General features: G+C 43.3%; 1 protein-coding gene across 3 annotated transcripts in view; it reads right to left on the reverse strand.

The window, feature by feature from the left end:
• Nucleotides 1–2,664: 2,664 nt before the first annotated feature.
• LOC117263354 (uncharacterized) overlaps nucleotides 2,665–16,584 on the reverse strand; it is a 130,808-nt gene continuing 116,888 nt past the window's right edge. For 2 of the 3 annotated variants that reach the window (XM_078176084.1, XM_033636891.2), the window contains exons 2-6: nucleotides 16,205–16,347; nucleotides 12,364–12,428; nucleotides 12,121–12,285; nucleotides 2,858–2,962; nucleotides 2,665–2,774 (exon numbers count right to left, since the gene is read on the reverse strand). In XM_078176084.1, the coding sequence (XP_078032210.1) occupies nucleotides 2,731–2,774; nucleotides 2,858–2,962; nucleotides 12,121–12,285; nucleotides 12,364–12,428; nucleotides 16,205–16,347 (522 nt within the window). In that variant the 3' untranslated portion in view covers nucleotides 2,665–2,730. The remainder of the gene's footprint in view (nucleotides 2,775–2,857; nucleotides 2,963–12,120; nucleotides 12,286–12,363; nucleotides 12,429–16,204; nucleotides 16,348–16,584) is intronic. The other variant, XM_078176085.1, reaches the window with a different exon arrangement.

The following is a 16,584-nucleotide window of genomic DNA, read 5'->3' on the forward strand; positions in this document are numbered from 1 at the left end:
GGTTGTGGAAGATGAATTTCATTTTGTTTTTCATTGTCCTTTATATGGTGATTTAAGGAATTCTCTTTTTGAATCAATTCAGTTAAAAAATCCTGATCTATTTTGGAAATATGAAGGTGAGATTCTGTGTTGGTTGTTTGAAAATAATGTTTTTGCTTTGGCAAAATTTATGGAAAAGGCATGGTACTTGCGGCAAAGTATTCTGTACCCTGTATAACAAATTATTTTTTATTTTTTTTTATTAGTATGTATGTAGTATGCTCTGTTATGTATTATGTCATGTGGTTATCATGGATGTAATTGTGGAATTATTTGATGTATTATTTACTGTTCAGTGTCTAATAAGCCCATGAGGGCTAGGCACCAATTATGGTGTTTGACACTTAAATAAACAGATCAATCAATCAATCAATCAATCTAATATACACTATAAGAACACACCAGGATATAATAATAATGATAATAATAATAATAATTTATATTGTAACACCAGATTCATGTTTTTTTTTGTTTATTAAACTATACAGAGAGCTGAGGAAAGCACTGGGACTGTAATCCCAAGACAAATGCTGATTCGCCTCATCATACTGTGATTACAGGAGTGTTCATTTTGACAGGTTTTGATAGGAAAATGTTTATTAGTTTCAGTCACATTTTAGTCATTTTTATCCATCATAGTTTTGGTCGACGAAAATTCAAAACATTTTGTCAACTTTTAGTAATTATGTTTTCTGTGTTTTCTATCTTTAAACTAAACCAGTGAGGCTAATTCATGTATCAGAAATTAGAGTCAAGGTGACAGGTTGTATAAGAATTGCAAATAATTTCTGCACACTTCTAAACTGTCATTTCTCCAGCAGTGTTTGACAGGTTTAAGGGCGGCCATGCTAACCCAAGCTCAACATCACTCTATTTATGCTCTCAAAAACTTTGACATCACAAATAACTAATCTGAGAAAACTAGGATTTGTACCCAGGTTCACTGTAAACTCTGACTCTTTCATCTGACGTTTAAGAAGCAGAAAAATATCTTCAATAAAGCCTGAATTCTTTCTTAATCTGCAACATGTTAGTCTGGAGGTTTAAACTTGTGTCTTCTCACCGAGTTGGTGATTTAAACTAGACAGATAGATAGATAGATAGATAGATAGATAGATAGATGCAACTTTATTGATTCCGAAGGAAATTTAACAGTGATCAGCTGCTCACACACACATACATACATCAATAGAAGAAATCCAATAAATAGGTTAGTAAAATAAAATAATTAAAAATGTGACATTGAAAATCCATAAAAATCCATAAAGTGCTGTAGTGCTGTTATTCACAGTCAATCAGTGCCCCTCATCATTTCCCTCTCTCCCCCCTCCCTGCCAGAGAGTTGTGCAGTCTAATTGCATGGGGGACAAAAGACTTCCGTAGTCTGTCAGTGGAGCAGCTCTGGGACAGCAATCTGTTGCTGAATGTGCTCCTTTTCAGTGTGAAGGCAGAGTGCAGAGGGTGATTGGTGTTGTCCAAGATTGCCCTGAATCTGGACAGTGTTCTCTGTTCTGTCACTGTCTCCACAGAGTCCAGCTTCAGCCCCACCACAGAGCCTGCCTTTTTAATGATTTTATTCAGCCGGTGAATGTTCCTCTTGCTGGTATTGCTCCCTAAGCAGACCACAGCATAGAGGAGCATGCTGGCAACCACCGACTGATAAAACATCTGAAGCAGCTTTGTGCAGATGTTGAACGATGCCAGTCTCCTCAGGAAGTACAGCCTGGTTTGCCCCTTCTTGTAGAGGAGGTCGGTGTTCTGAACCCAGTCCAGTTTATTGTCCAGTAGGAGCCCTAGGTACTTATAGGAAGTGACTGTCTCCACTGCCATCCCTCCTATGCAGATTGGTTGTGGGGGAGTGGGCCGTCTCCTGAAGTCCAATACCATCTCCTTGGATTTTGCTATGTTCAGCTGGAGCTGGTTCTTCCCACACCAGCCTGCAAAGTCACTCACCAGTTTCCTATATTCTCCCTCCTTATTCTCCCTAATACATGCTATGATGGCTGTGTCATCTGAGAATTTCTGCACGTGTCAGAACTCAGAATCATGGTGGAAATCAGCAGTGTATAGAGTGAAGAGGAGGGGGGACAGCACAGTACCTTGTGGGGCTCCTGTACTGCAAGTCAGGGTGCTGGATACATTACCAACCATCCTGACAAATTGTGGTCTTTCATCTCTCTAGTAAAAAACTGATCTGAGTTCAGACTGTTCACTTACAGTATAGCTACACTCACAGATAATTGAGCCTCCTACCTGCCTGTCAGACAGCATCAACCCAGAAACCTTCTCCAGTCCAGACTGAGTGGAGTCCTGCAGGGATCACCTATGAAGTCCGGTGGCCGCTGGCTGCAATTTACAAACACCACAAATCCATTCAGCAGCTAAAGATACCCATAGTCTGCCTGGTCGCCTGTAGTGTGTAGAAGCGTTATTATTGTGGAGCTGCATCTCATCACATGAAGTTGTGGCCTGTCACACATGCACCACCTTTACCTTTCACCTCACACAGTATCACCTCTCTACCTTTTCAACAGACCCCATTCCTCTAGGGAGGCGTCTCACAGTCTGAACACCATGGTGTTACACAATTTTATTAGATTCTAAATAAAAAACAAGGACCACATGTTTGATGTTTAAGTCTCTTTACTTCCTCAGTTTCAATTTGAAATATTCAGGACAGTTGCCTTAAATTTAGTCAAATTTCATCTTAATGCCTTCGCCTTCAGCACAGTAACCTGCAGAGAAAAAAAAAATCAGTTCTGTCTTACATCACACATCTTAATTTTATTGTTAAATCAGACAGGTTTAGGTGAAGCACCGTTCTTGTGGTCATAGAGGAAGTCTGGCTCTCTGGAGAAGCCAAGGCAGCTTGCCTGCTTCTTGAAATATTCCATCTCTGAGTCCGTCAGGGTCGACACTCTGCCTGGAATCAAAACAACAAAAATGGATGAATGCTTTGGATATAAAATTTTCAACAGTATGCTCTCTGATGACCGCATTCTGACTGACTGCACATACGTCGGTGTTGTGTTTGTCCGTCTGCAGCTCTACGGAAAACTGGCACCTTTTTCTGTTTTATACAGTTTTATTCTCCACCATTGACAAATTGCTTAACCCAACAAGAATCATGCCTGCCGAACTTCTCATCTCAGTTAAATGCCATGAATTCACCGCCTTCTTTCGAGACAAAGTTTCCGATATTAGAAAAAAATCTAACAATTTCACACACTGATGAATCTGACCCGTCTCCGCCCATACATTATCATACTCCTGTCAGCACAATGCATAATTTCTCCCTTATTACCCTCAATGATCTACAAGAGGTGATACAGCAACTAATCTCCTCCACCAGCTCCTTGGACCCAATTCCCACAATTTTTTTCAAAAGTGCATTCAATTGCCTGTCATCAGATGTACTCAATATTGTTAACAGCTCTTTACAATCTGGAATCTTCCCCTCTTCTCTCAAGAGTGCTGTCATCACACCATTTTTGAAAATGAATAACTTAGACCCATCCATAGTTAGCAATTACAGACCAATCTCCAATATCCCTTTTCTTAGCAAAATAGTTGAAAAGGTCACCTACAAGCAATTACAGAGCTACCTCTCACTCCATTATTTGTATGATATGTATCAATCTGGCTTTGGAACCAACCACAGCACTGAAACAGCACTCAAAGTAATCAATTATTTAAATGTTAACAGAGCAGCTAATAAACTCTCCATCCTGGCAAATGCAGCCTTTGACTCCGTTGATCACACCATTTTACTAAATAGACTAGAAAATTCAGTCGACCTATCTGGAAATGTCATTACCAATAATTATTAATAATATTAATTGTCATTATTACTGTTTTTATTAAACAGACTCAGAAACCTGGTGGGCCTCTCTGGTACTGTTTTTAACTGGTTCAGCTCTTATCTCACAGATCATTGTTTCTTTGTAAGTATGGATACATGTTCCTTCAGAAGGCAATTTTAGGTCCACTTGTTTTTAATCTATACAGCCTTTCCCTTGGGGACGTCATCAGGAGGCACGGCATCAGCTTCCACAGCTACGCAGATGACACACAGCTGTACATGGCTGTGTCTCCTGATGACACAGGGCCAATTGATACCCTTTTTAAACCTTCACAATGTGTAAAGAACCTGGACGTCATTTTTGACTCTGAGCTTAGTTTTATTCCATGCATAAAAAATGTAACAAAGACAGGTTTTTATCATCTTAAGAATATAACTAGAGTCTGCCTGTTTCTCTCTCAGGCTAACACGGAGGTGCTGATGCATGCTTTTATCTCTTGTCGTTTAAATTATTGTAATGCCCTGCTCTCTGGTCTTCCCAAAAAGACCATCTCTAATCTGCAGCTACTCCAAAACTCAGCTGCACGAGTGCTGACGAGGACCAGAGGGCGGGCGCACATTACACCGGTTTTAAGATCACTGCATTGGCTCCCCGTGTGTTTCAGGATTGATTTTAATGTTCTTTTATTAGTTTTTAAATGTCTTAACGGTCTTGGGCCATATTATTTATTTGACCTGCTTTTATCATATCAACCCTCACGGATCCTGAGGTCCTCCGGTACCGGCCTTTTAACTGTTCCAAAAGTTAGAACAAAAACCCACGGGGAGGCTGCATTAAGCCATTATGGCCCTCACTTATGGGATTGCCTGCTGGACAGCATCAGGACTGCAGAGACTGTTGATGTTTTTAAAAGGAGGCTTTTTCACCTTTTTAATTTGGCTTTTAACTGATTTCTTTTACTCTTTTAATTCTTATATGTTATTTTAATTTCTAATGCATTTAAATTATTTATTTTTAAATCTTTACACATTTTATTATTATCAAATTTCTAAATCTTCATTTATTATCATTATTTTATCTCATACTTGTTTTATCTTATCATATTGCCTTTTAGTCTTTTAGTTTTTAGCTCCAGTGTTTCCTCATGGGGGGCCTCCACACTGAGAGGTGTGTCCGGTCTGCCCGCAGGGACGTCGTCCTGGAGATCCCTCAGGTCCGGAGTACAGGGAGGCTCTGCACCATGTGTGGAGTCTACCCCGGTCTGTCTGGGTCGGGGTGGTCTCTGTGGTGGCGCTCCCTGTGGCCGTAGGCTGTGACACCTCTCAGTGTGGATGAGCTGCCCATAGGTGGTTCTTTCCTCACCTGGTTCCTCAGTGCCCAGCCATGTTACTATATTGGCCATATTGACTGTGTTTGTGTGTGTGTCCGTGTGTGTGTGTGTGTGTCCATCTGTGTGTGTGTGTGCACGCGAGTGTGTGTGTGTGTGTGTGTGTGTGTGTTTATATGTGGGGGTGGGAGGGGTGGGTTTTCAATATGTATGTAATATTTTTGTTGTATGTTTTTATTCTGTGAAGCACTTTGTGCTGCATTTTTAATGTATGAAAAGTGTTATACAAATAAAATTTGATTTGATTTGATTTGATTTACCTGGCTCTCCTCCTACTTAAGCGGCAGGACATTCTCTGTCTCCCTTGGCAATCACAAATCTGGCAACTTTGATATCTGCTGTGGGGTCCCACAAGGCTCAGTCCTGGGTCCTTTACTGTTTAACCTTTATATGCTGCCACTCGGTTCCATCATACACAAACACAATGTATCTTATAGATGATACACAATTATATATTTCACTTTCTCATTATAACCTCAGCCCCATAAATGACCTGGTTATCTGCATCAATGACATTAACATCTGGATGACCAAAAACTTTCTACAATTAAACAAAGACAAAACTGAGATTCTTCTGGTGGGCGCCAAACATCTGAGGGAAGAGATCAGTTCTAAACTGATTTCATTGTCTCTTAAACCTAGTGAGCAGGTCATAAATCTAGGTGTTGTCATGGATCCAGAACTCAGCTTTACAAGCCATGTCACGAGTATCACAAGGACAGCATTTTACCACCCAAAAAATATTTTCAAAGTTAGATCAATGCTGTCTCAGTCAGACTCTGAAAGACTGGTTCATGCTTTCATCTCCTCCAGACTAGATAACTGTAACACCCTTCTTGCCGGACTCCCTAAAAATACTGTAGGATGGCTCCAACTTATTCAAAATGCTGCAGCCAAAATATTGACTGGGGCAAGAAAAACAGAACATATTACTCCCATACTCAAAACACTTCAATGGCTTCCAATAAAATACAGAATTGATTTCAAAATACTGCACTCTCACAGTTTACAAAGCACTTAATGGTTCTGGCTCTTCAATACATTTCTGACCAGCTCACAGCCTACATACAGCCCAGAACCCTCAGATCATCAGACACTGATGTCCTAACTGTGCCCATGATCCAAAATAAATTTGTTGAAGGTGCATTCAGTCATTATGGTCCACTCTCTGGAACAAACTGCCTGATGATCTGAGATTCTCTGCAACTGTGTCATTCTTTAAAGTCAAGCTTAAGACCTACCTGTTATCCCAGGCCTATGAATAGCTAGTCTCTCTCTCTCTCTCTCTCTCTCTCTCTCTCTCTCTCTCTCTGTTTCTTTTGGGGATTTGTGATTGGGTATGTCTTTGCGAGTGGGTGGGATAGGGATGAATTACTGTCAAGACTTGATTTGTTTTTATTCACGTTGTATGTAAAAGCGCATTGAGATTACTCTGTATGAAATGTGCTATATTGTTAAAATTTGATTTGATCTGATTTGATAAAATGTGTTTTCTATTGCATTGAGATTATCTCCCCATCCAGTAGTTATAAGTATGGGAATTATCCCCATTTGGGGTAATCGACGTAGAAAATTAATAATTTTTACACACCACTTTACGTGGCCGGCATGCGCCAGGCTATAAAAGCCCCACCTTGCACATGCACCCACTGATTCATTGATTTCCACCTGTCGGAGTCGACATGAGAGCAGAAAGAAAAGAGAGAGGAGTTTAGCATTTTGTCCACTTACCTCCGCTGTCCGGTGTCAAAGAAAATAATTCATACTGTGGCCACACTCACATCTGTTGGCTCAGGGAAACTAATTAAAGACAGTTAGCCCAAGCAACCTCAGCCTGCTTGGGGGCAGGAAGATCTGCGGGGCTGGCTGGACGCAGTACAGCGCGATAAGTCTAAAAGGGGCAGAGAACGTGGCAGTGGCCAGGGGCTACCCAAGTCCATGCCTCAGTCCTGACGTGACATCACCCCCAGCCTTCCCTTGCCCTCGGGCTCTGGGGTGCAGACCCCTGGGTTGTTTCAACAATGACCCAGGGGTATTTTTTACAGTTCCGAAGCATTTCTCCTCTGACGAGGGTGGCTGCATTTTCCATTATTGCAGACCACCAGCACAGGGACTAGGAAATCTTCACTCTCATGGTGAAGTCAGCTATCAGGAAAGTGAAAGAAGAAGCTCAGCAGGCAGGATTTATTCCCGCTATTCTCTTGTTCTGAAGCAGGATGGGACACTCAGGCCTGTCTTAGACCTCAGGGGGCTGAACAAGTTCCTCAGGCCCCTGAAGTGCAAAATGTTGACCGTGCTGAGGGTCAAGCAGGCTGTCTGGGTAAGCAACTGGTTTGCAACGTCAACCTCAAGGATGCCTTTTTCAAATTCCAATCTGGGAGGGGCACAGGAGGTTTCTCAGCAGCATCTCACTGGCACCCCGCACCTTCACCAGGTGCATGGATGCAGTCTTGGGGCCTCTGTCGCAGCAGGGTCTCAGGATACTGAACTATAAGACGACTGGCTAATATGTGCACTGACAGAGGAGCAATGCTGCCATCATGTGTCTGTGTTGTTGGATCACTTTCAGGGTCTGGGGCTGTGCATCAACGAGAAAAAGTGCAATCTCCAGCCTGCGCAGGCCACCCAGTTTCTAGGCATGTGACTGGATGCCAGAGCTGGGTTGGTGATGCTGTCACAGGAGAGGCAGGTTTCAATCAGGAACTGCCTCTCTCATTTTCGGCTGGGTGCCAAGGTCACGTGACGACTGTGTCTCTGCCTCTTGGGTCTTATGGCAGCCTTGGTACAAGTGGTGCCATTGGCTCTTCTACACATGCACCCAGTCCAGAGGCATCTCTTCAGCCTGGGGCTCTGTCCACAGAGACAGCTGCAGCAGTGTCATCACCATGCAGCTTTGTGTGGACCTCAGGTGGTGGCAGGACCAAGCCAACATCTTGAGGGGGAGTATGCTTGGTCCAGTACTTCATTGCCAGGTGCTCTCTGTGGGTGCATCCCTGGACAGGTGGGGTGCACTCCACGAGTCAGGGGCACCAGTGGGGTCTGGAGTGCCCGCTGGAAGGGCTAGTATATCAATGCTCTCAAACTGAGAGCCATTCCCCTGGTCCTCCAGCATTTTCTCCTGAGTCTGCAAGACTGTCATGTGCTAGTAAGAACCGACAGCACAGTGGCAGCAGCATATGTCAACAGGCAAGGGGGTCTGGGCTCCCCAAACCTCTGGAGAATAGCAAACAGACTGTGGACCTGGGCATAGACACAGTTCCTGTCCGTCAGGGCCATGCACATGCCTGGATTGGTGAACCAGGGGGTGGACCTTCTCTACAGGGGAGGCCCAAGTCCAGGAGACTGGAGGCTGCACCTGGAGGTGGTTGGGGAGATCTGGCACCGCTTCGGCAGAGCAGTGGCCAACCTGTTCACAACCAGGGACAATGCCCACTGCCCACTGTTCTTCTCCATGGAGTGGGACTCTCCCCCCCCCGAGCATTGATGCCATGGCACACCAGTGGCCTCAAGGCCGGCCGTATGCATTTCCAGTTCCAGTTCCAGTTCTGTGAGCTCCCTGTCTAGTGGGACCTTGTGAGTCAGGTGCAGGGGCCCTGCTCCATCTGCTTCCACAGGGGCTCAAACTTTGAGCCTGGCCCCTGAGAGGGCCGGTTGGCTAGGCTTGGGACTTGTGCATTCAGTGTTTCAGACCATGCAGAGTGCTCGGGCACCGTCCAAGAGTGCTGCATACTATTACCGCTAGGAGCTCATTGCATCATGGCGCACAACTAACCGGATCCATGCACCGACATGTGCAGCCCTAAAGGTGCTCTGGTACCTGCAGGGGCTGCTTGAGGTGAGAAAACCACCTTCAACCCTAAGACGCATGGTGGAAGCTATCGAGGCTGCTTGTACAGGGGATTATAGGCTTGCAGATGGTGACTGCAGCTTCATCAGTTGGCGGAATTGCAACCCTACAAGCTCTCCAAGGAGGGTAGTGAGGGTCAAAAAGACTCAAATATCTGTCCTGTCAGAGCCCTGAAGGTCTATGTCCGGTGCACTGCAGCGTTTAGACAGACCAACACTTTTTCACTGCTTTAAGGCCCAGTGCCAGGGCCAGCTGGTTTTGAAGGCTAGGCTGTCTCATTGGGTCGTTGAGACAATTCAGCAGGCTTACAGAGGGGCAGGCATGCTGGTACCAGTGGGTGGGCGGGCACACTGAACACAAGGTGTGGCTACCTCATGAGCCTTGTGGCAGGGTGCCACCGTCTCTGAGGTCTCTGCACCTGCTACATGGTCAAGTCCATCCACATTTGCCAGATTTTACTGCCTGAAGGTGGCTGCTGGCACCTCTTTTGGGGAGCGTGTGCTGAGTGCCACCACACAGTAGGCCATGTAATTCCATGCCCCTGAGCTGGAGGGGCGCCTTACCCAGCCAGGTGATGTCGTATATTATTGTCAATGGCCTGGCAGCAGGCTGGACAACTGAGCGGTCTTCCTGCACCCAACCCCTGCATCTGGCGGGGTTAGTTGTGCTTATGGTTGCATCTGGTGCCTGGGCATCAGTACAGTGGCACACAGTGTCTGCGGTGTCACTGTCCGTTGAATGCACAAGATGTTGTACATTTGTTTATAGTTGATGGGTGTTTTTTCGTATATATACACACTTATTGGGTATTTTCTGTTGTTAATGCACCTCGTGGCAGGGACGTCTCATTTGAATACCAGGAGAGGGCTTGTGTACCTGTATCTGCTCTGTCTCCTGGGACCCCTCACAGTGCGTCTTAAAGGGATAGTACGACATTTTGGCAAATTCGCCTATTGCTGTAGTCCCTATAGTCATATGAGTAGGTACATTACCTTTAATTATCAGTGCCTGTTGTTCTGAGATCAGTGGGGCAGAGCTGCCTGCTGCTTGGCGCACAAAATGGAGGTTAACGGTATATCCCCCTCTCTCCCTCAAAACTAATCAAATACACCATCAAATGACTCCAAAACGCTCTTGTGGACAACTTGTAGCTTACACATTCACCACGCTATGAAATAATAATGTAATATTACGAGACAGAGTTGTTTTGAAGCCAAATGCACAGCCGGAACAACATTCCAGACATAGAGTACTTGCTGGGCAGAGTGATTTCAAACAGTGTATGTTTAGTGCAGTTACTCCCGTCATCAAAACAAGTTTGTTGAAAAGAAGCCAGAATATACAGAGGAAGAGTTACAGGTTTTGGAAGAAGAGAGAGCAAGAAGAGAGGCTGAGGCTGCCGAGCAACCAGGGGCTGAGGGGAGATCCAGAACCGGCATGGATTGGTGGTGTAAATGTGGGGCTTATTGGCCACTTTATTAGGTACACCTGTGCAATCTAATACAATTCAATACAACAGCTCTGCCACACATTCTACATTTACAAAGCTTTTACATTTTCAATTTTTGTTGACATTGTCAGAAAGGTGATTATTCTACTTTATTATTGAGGTCGTAGTGGGTGGTGTTGGTGTACTGGAATGCAATATTGAAAAGTGTTCCTAATATTTTGTCCCCCTCAATTAGACAAAATTAGGAGGCCACCCTAGTACAACACCACCATTCACTATGACCTCAATAATAAACAAAGTAGAATCATCACTTTCTAGACAATGTCAACAATAACCGAAAATTTATAAGCTTCAGGGAAAAAATCATGGTATAGTTGTTCTACTGGATTGCATTAGATTACACAGGTGTACCTAACAAAGTGGCCAGTGACTGTATGTTACATACTTATGTTGATGGTGGGATGGGACGAGAGTATGCCTCAAAATAATCACCGGAACATGGGGAGAACATGCTAACTCCACACTCATAAATCACCACAACTCCTGAGGGAACAACAACATAAAATGTTCCCTTGCAGTCTGTTTATTCCCAGCAATGAGAAGTAATGCCAGTCACTTCACTATATGCTCTGGGCAAGCACTTGTCCATAACCACAACAACATTTGCATGTTAGCCTTATTTACCATGCTTGGGTTGCAGGCTAATGTTACTCAACATGGAGGTAACGTTACAGCAGAGAGATTGCTGAGCAAAATACACAACGATCACTTACCACGTCTGCTCGTTTTGTGATGCCGACAGATGGTATGGCAGTATCTTTCATCCTTTCACTGTAGTCCTCCGGTAAAAAATGGTTGGAGCAAACAGACATTTTCCAGACCATTTCCACAGGCGTGTTAGGGTCGATGTCCAGCACAAATAGCCATTCTTTCATCCTGTCCGTATTTTTGGTTGGTACTATGTGAAACTTCACTCTGCTCCATGTCTTCGGCTTGTTACCGCAACCCTTTACAATACATGTGTAAACCATGATTTACAACAACACTCTGTAAACTTTTCTCAAACTTTCTGGTGCGTCCAGCTGACGATACCGCAAATGCAAGGCTGCAAAGAATAACTACGGCACTGTCTCAGGTGCGCACTGTGTCACTCCACCCAGTGGTTTACTCAAGAAAGTAGTTCCGAGTATTTGCTTCATGTGTCGTAATGTTACTTAATTATACATTATTATTTCATAGCGTGGGGAATGCGCAAGCCATGTGTTGTCCACTAGAGCTTTTTGGAGTCACTTGATGGTGTATTTGATTAGTTTTGAGGGAGACAGGGGGCTGTACCGTTCACTTCCATTTCAGCGGGCCGCTCTGCCCCACTGATCTCAGAACAGCATGCACTGACAATTAAAGGTAATGTACCTACTCATATGACTAAAGGGATTACGGCAATAGGCGAATTTGCCAAAATGTCGAACTATCCCTTTAAAGGGTTCCCATAGTTTTGATATAACAACTGGGTGGGGAGATAATCTCCTCACTCAGAACCAAGGTTACAAAGTGACCAAATGTTATTTTCTCTCTCTGGATCGTTCCTTCTTACACATCAAATAAAGAGCCCGTAAGTTGATCTCGTCGCCTGTAACCTCGCCTTCGATATTCAGCACATGAAGTAACTTGTCGAGGTCTCTGGCGGTAGTGTTGATGTTCATGATCATGCAGCCATCAATGCTCGGCAGCACATGGAACTTAGAGGTGATGTTGCTGACTGAGGACAGAAACAAAGTCAGATTTTTTTAAAAACAGAACTAAAAACCACAGAAAACTGTCACATAAGGTAACTTACTTGACGTTGTTGCAATGTTGTCGTCATAAGCTACGTTGACAGATGCAGCCAAGCAGGTTCCATTCCTGGGAAAAACAACGGAGGAAGAGGTGAGTTCATATTCTGACAAAGCTGTTTTATGATTTCTCATCCATGTTGGTTGAAAAGTTAAGATTCCATCCACTGATGATGACTGAGTGATACATTTGGAAGCTCTGAAAAAGTTAGGGTTGTTTTGTCCAACGACTCCTGTGGTCAAGGTGTTTGACCTTTAAGCCGACGCAGACGAGAAGTCAATACTTTAATATTAATCAAATAGAACTTTTGAGGTCCTTAGCTTTCACTTTTAGTCGGGATAGATTTCATTTAACTACTGGTTCTACTACTATATCAAGCACAATTCAGACCAAAGATTTGCAGTGAGACGAAACAGTTTTAGAACGTTGCAGAGAGAAGTTGCAGTGGTGTGAACTGGCTGGTCTGAGCTTGACTCAAGCCAGCTGATGGTGTCATGTGAAACTCTGAGGCTAAAATCGCCGGCAGCTGGTTTTCAGCAGCCAATCAGCTTGTAGTGAAGTCTACTGCTCAAGTCAAAATGACCGCAGACAACGCGTTCGCTTGCTGCAGCAGGTGCTTCATCCCCGCCGAGCCCTCTGTTTCCGTCCTCAGGGTGTGCCGGTGTCGGAAGGTGGGTTGCTGCTGCTGCTTGATGTATGTGCTCAGGCCCTGGACACATACATTATCACTGACTGATTAATTGGTGCTGGTTATTAATATTATTGTGGCGTATTGATTACGAAAACAGTCCATCTGATGCTGGTTTTGTTTCTGCAACTGTAGCCGGTATCTCACTATAACTATCCTTATTCATATTTTAAGAAGCTACAAATTATATTCAGTTACAAAATAAGCCTGAAAAGCTGCAAATCAGAGCAGAAGTACAGAGACTGTTGCATAGAGATGATACACCGTCTCATGTAGTTGACTTGGTGAGTACAGGGAACGTTGCAGAAGTTTCATTGCAAGAAGTTGCCTGTTTCAACTCGTCTCATTGTGAATCTTTGGTCTGAACTGGGCTTTATAAAAAGCACAAGAGCTTAAGCATAAGGAATGAATTAAACAGTGTTTTGTCTGCTATCATTAGCATTTCAAGATAAACAACAACACTGGAATTTATGCTGCGTTCGACTGTACTCGGAACTTGGATAAATCTGACCTCCGAATCTGAAAAGTGCAATAGAACGGCCCTTGAGCTCAGGACTCCGACTCGGGGATTCAGGCAGGATCCAAGCAGCCTGAGTCGGTTGGAATGATGTCATAGCAAAATGGCATTGCACACTGTGAGAGGTAAACAGAGTCACTTTCTCCTCAACTTTTACTGTTATGTGTCGTCTAATTTAGCATTTGTGTAACTAAAAGTGTAGAATTACTTTGTAGTGGCATTTCCATTCCCACTCTGTTAATTTGTGATTTAAAAAGCTCTGTGCGCGTATGTAGTAGTATTTCCCATTCTGTACCCATCTTTAAAATAGACTTTCTGATGGATGGTTATGACAGCAGCAAAGCATACCTGTAAGGCAACAGAAAGTAAGACGTTTATTTATTTATTTAGGCTATTTATTTTACAACCTAGATGTTTAGGCAAGGGGGAAGTTATGGAAAAGGGAATATAGTTCTGCGCGTACAATGCAGCAAGACAGGCCAGTTGACACCTGCACGGCTCGGTTTTACTTGTTGATGCCCGTATAAGGTCAATGACGCATGGAGGATTCCCCTCGCTGGTGCGTTCAGGACTGTGTGTTGCAGAAGAGCGTAAGTTATTTAAGTCATACTTACAGCATATGACGTTTCTCTTTCTCCCACAAGTAGCTAATATACTTCCCCAGCAGTAATTTTTGATGCTCGAAAAGCATCCAAACAAACATCCCCTTACTGTGGCCGGCCATGTTTTCCGAGCTTGCGCAATGAAACGCATTTACCTTGGAAGTCGGAATTTCCGACCCGGATCTTTCCGAGTTCCAAGTGCAGTCGAACGCAGCATTAAGGTCATGTTGCCAGGTGTGTCCTGCTCTGTGCTGTTCTTTAGTAGTAGGACTTACTAGCTAACTTGAAACACAATAATAATGTTCCTTTCTACATGGATCATGAGCTCAAGAGAATGCTGATTTTGTCCCTTGGACCTATTAGATTTAGTCCCAGTCTGATAACCAGGCCCCCAGCTGCGTCCACCATTAATATCAAATAGATTAAGTAGTAAAATTACCAGCATGGCGAGTAAACATAACAAGCAAATCAATATAATAATCGGCATGTGAATGAGGTATGTTCAAACATTCTGAAGCTGTGTAACAATTAATTTAATTTTGCTGAGTTTCATCATCATGACATAAAATTATTTTCATGATTACACATTTCTTAATAGCCTACAGTCTAAGTTCTATGATCGGTTGATTTCACTGTCCATTCATTACTAGGAGCGCATTTGTTTTTGTTTTGTTTTTTTCTTTTTTCCTTTTTGTAACAACCAATCACAGCTTTTAGAAGACTGTGTCATACCTAGCAACGGGGTCAACCACACCTCCTCACTAAGATAAAAGTTTCTGTCCCCTTCTTGCTCAGAGTTGCTCTCAGAAACTTCCTGAATTACTCTTAAGCTAAGATTCCTTGCAAGGAATTTTTAGGCAAAGTTAGGAGCTCTCTGAGAGGACTCTGAGAATCTTTGTGAATTTTATGTCATGATGATGAAACTCAGCAAAATTAAATTAATTGTTACACAGCTTCAAAATGTTTGAACGTACCTCATTCACATGCCAATTATTATATTGATTTGCTTATTGTTATGTTTACTCACCATGCTGGTAATTTTACTACTTAATCTATTTGATATTAATGGTGGACGCAGACTCAGCTGTCAGCAATTACTGTGATTGCTGGCCTCCTTGTAAAAAGCGGTTTGATTTGGCAGAATGACCAAAACAACGAATGAAATGGGGAAAAAAAGAACGAGAAAGCCGAATTGGGACAGAAGAGCAATGGCTGCTGTTGGCACAGCTCGTGGAGGAGAACAAAGGAGTTTAAAGAGGGAAATTCGGTCCCGGGATCACGGCACAAGGGAAGAGGCAGACTTGGGAGCGCATTGCCCGACAAATCAATGTGTCATTCCCTCTTCTTTTACGCAAAGGCGATGAGTGTGAGAAGTGCTGGTACGTGCTGCAATCCAAAACGGGCGTTATTGCCTTACTACGCTGGGTGGGAAAAGTAAGCTCATCCCTGATGAGGTCAACCACAAACATTATCCCTGCACGATCAAGCCGGTAGCGTCTTATTTAATCATTGTTGTTCAATATACGGAGAATTTCTCTCCTTCCTCTGTCTTTCCACCATCTTCTCTGTTTGAGACACTCTCAGGCTTCTTAAAAGTCCTCCTCCCTCCTCTTAACAGTTTTTCACCTTAGGAGCTCTCTCAAGGCCTAAGATGCTTTGTGAATAACTTTTATCTTACCAAGGGAAAATTCTAAGAAAAAATCTTAGAATTCGAGGAATTCTAAGATTTTTCTCAGAATGACGTCACTAAGAGCTACTTTTAGTCTTAGGATTCTTTGTGAATACCGGCCCAGATGTTCAGCTGTTGATTCAAGATGTTTTAGTGATAACAGAGTATCATATGCATAGTAACTGGATGTCATGATTTGGAAATAAGTGAGCCAGGAGCAGCATATAGACAGAAAAAATGAAGGAAGATGGACCTAAGGAGGTAAAGCGATCATCCCTAGCAGGTTTTGAATGTGTTTTCTTTCTTCTAATGTTTTATTAACTGTGATAAAACAGAAATTTACAGTTATTTTGTAATGTATCAACTCACAACTTCTCTTCTTGAGATACAACATCTTCATCTGGGCTTGACGAGGCGTTGACATTCATCCAGGAGCTCTCTGTTACTTTCAGGATGGCGTTAAATGCATCACTATCAGTGTAACCCACGATGAAGTTCCACCGGCCGTACAGCTGCACACGGACATGAAGTCAGTCAGGGACAGACACACACATTTTTCAATAAAGGAAGCAGGACTGAGTATTGAACCTCAGTACTTCTTTTTTTTTTTCAAAATGTGTGTGGTAGGGGTGGGCGATATGGGTCAAAAATAATATCACAATATTTCAGGGCATTTTTGCCATTATGACATTCTTGACGATATGACAAATTAGTAAAAAAAATATTTTATTGTTAATTTAAGAACAGAA

The sequence above is a fragment of the Epinephelus lanceolatus genome, chromosome 16 (genome assembly GCF_041903045.1).
Source record: "Epinephelus lanceolatus isolate andai-2023 chromosome 16, ASM4190304v1, whole genome shotgun sequence".
In the NCBI taxonomy this organism is placed as follows: Eukaryota; Metazoa; Chordata; class Actinopteri; order Perciformes; family Serranidae; genus Epinephelus; species Epinephelus lanceolatus.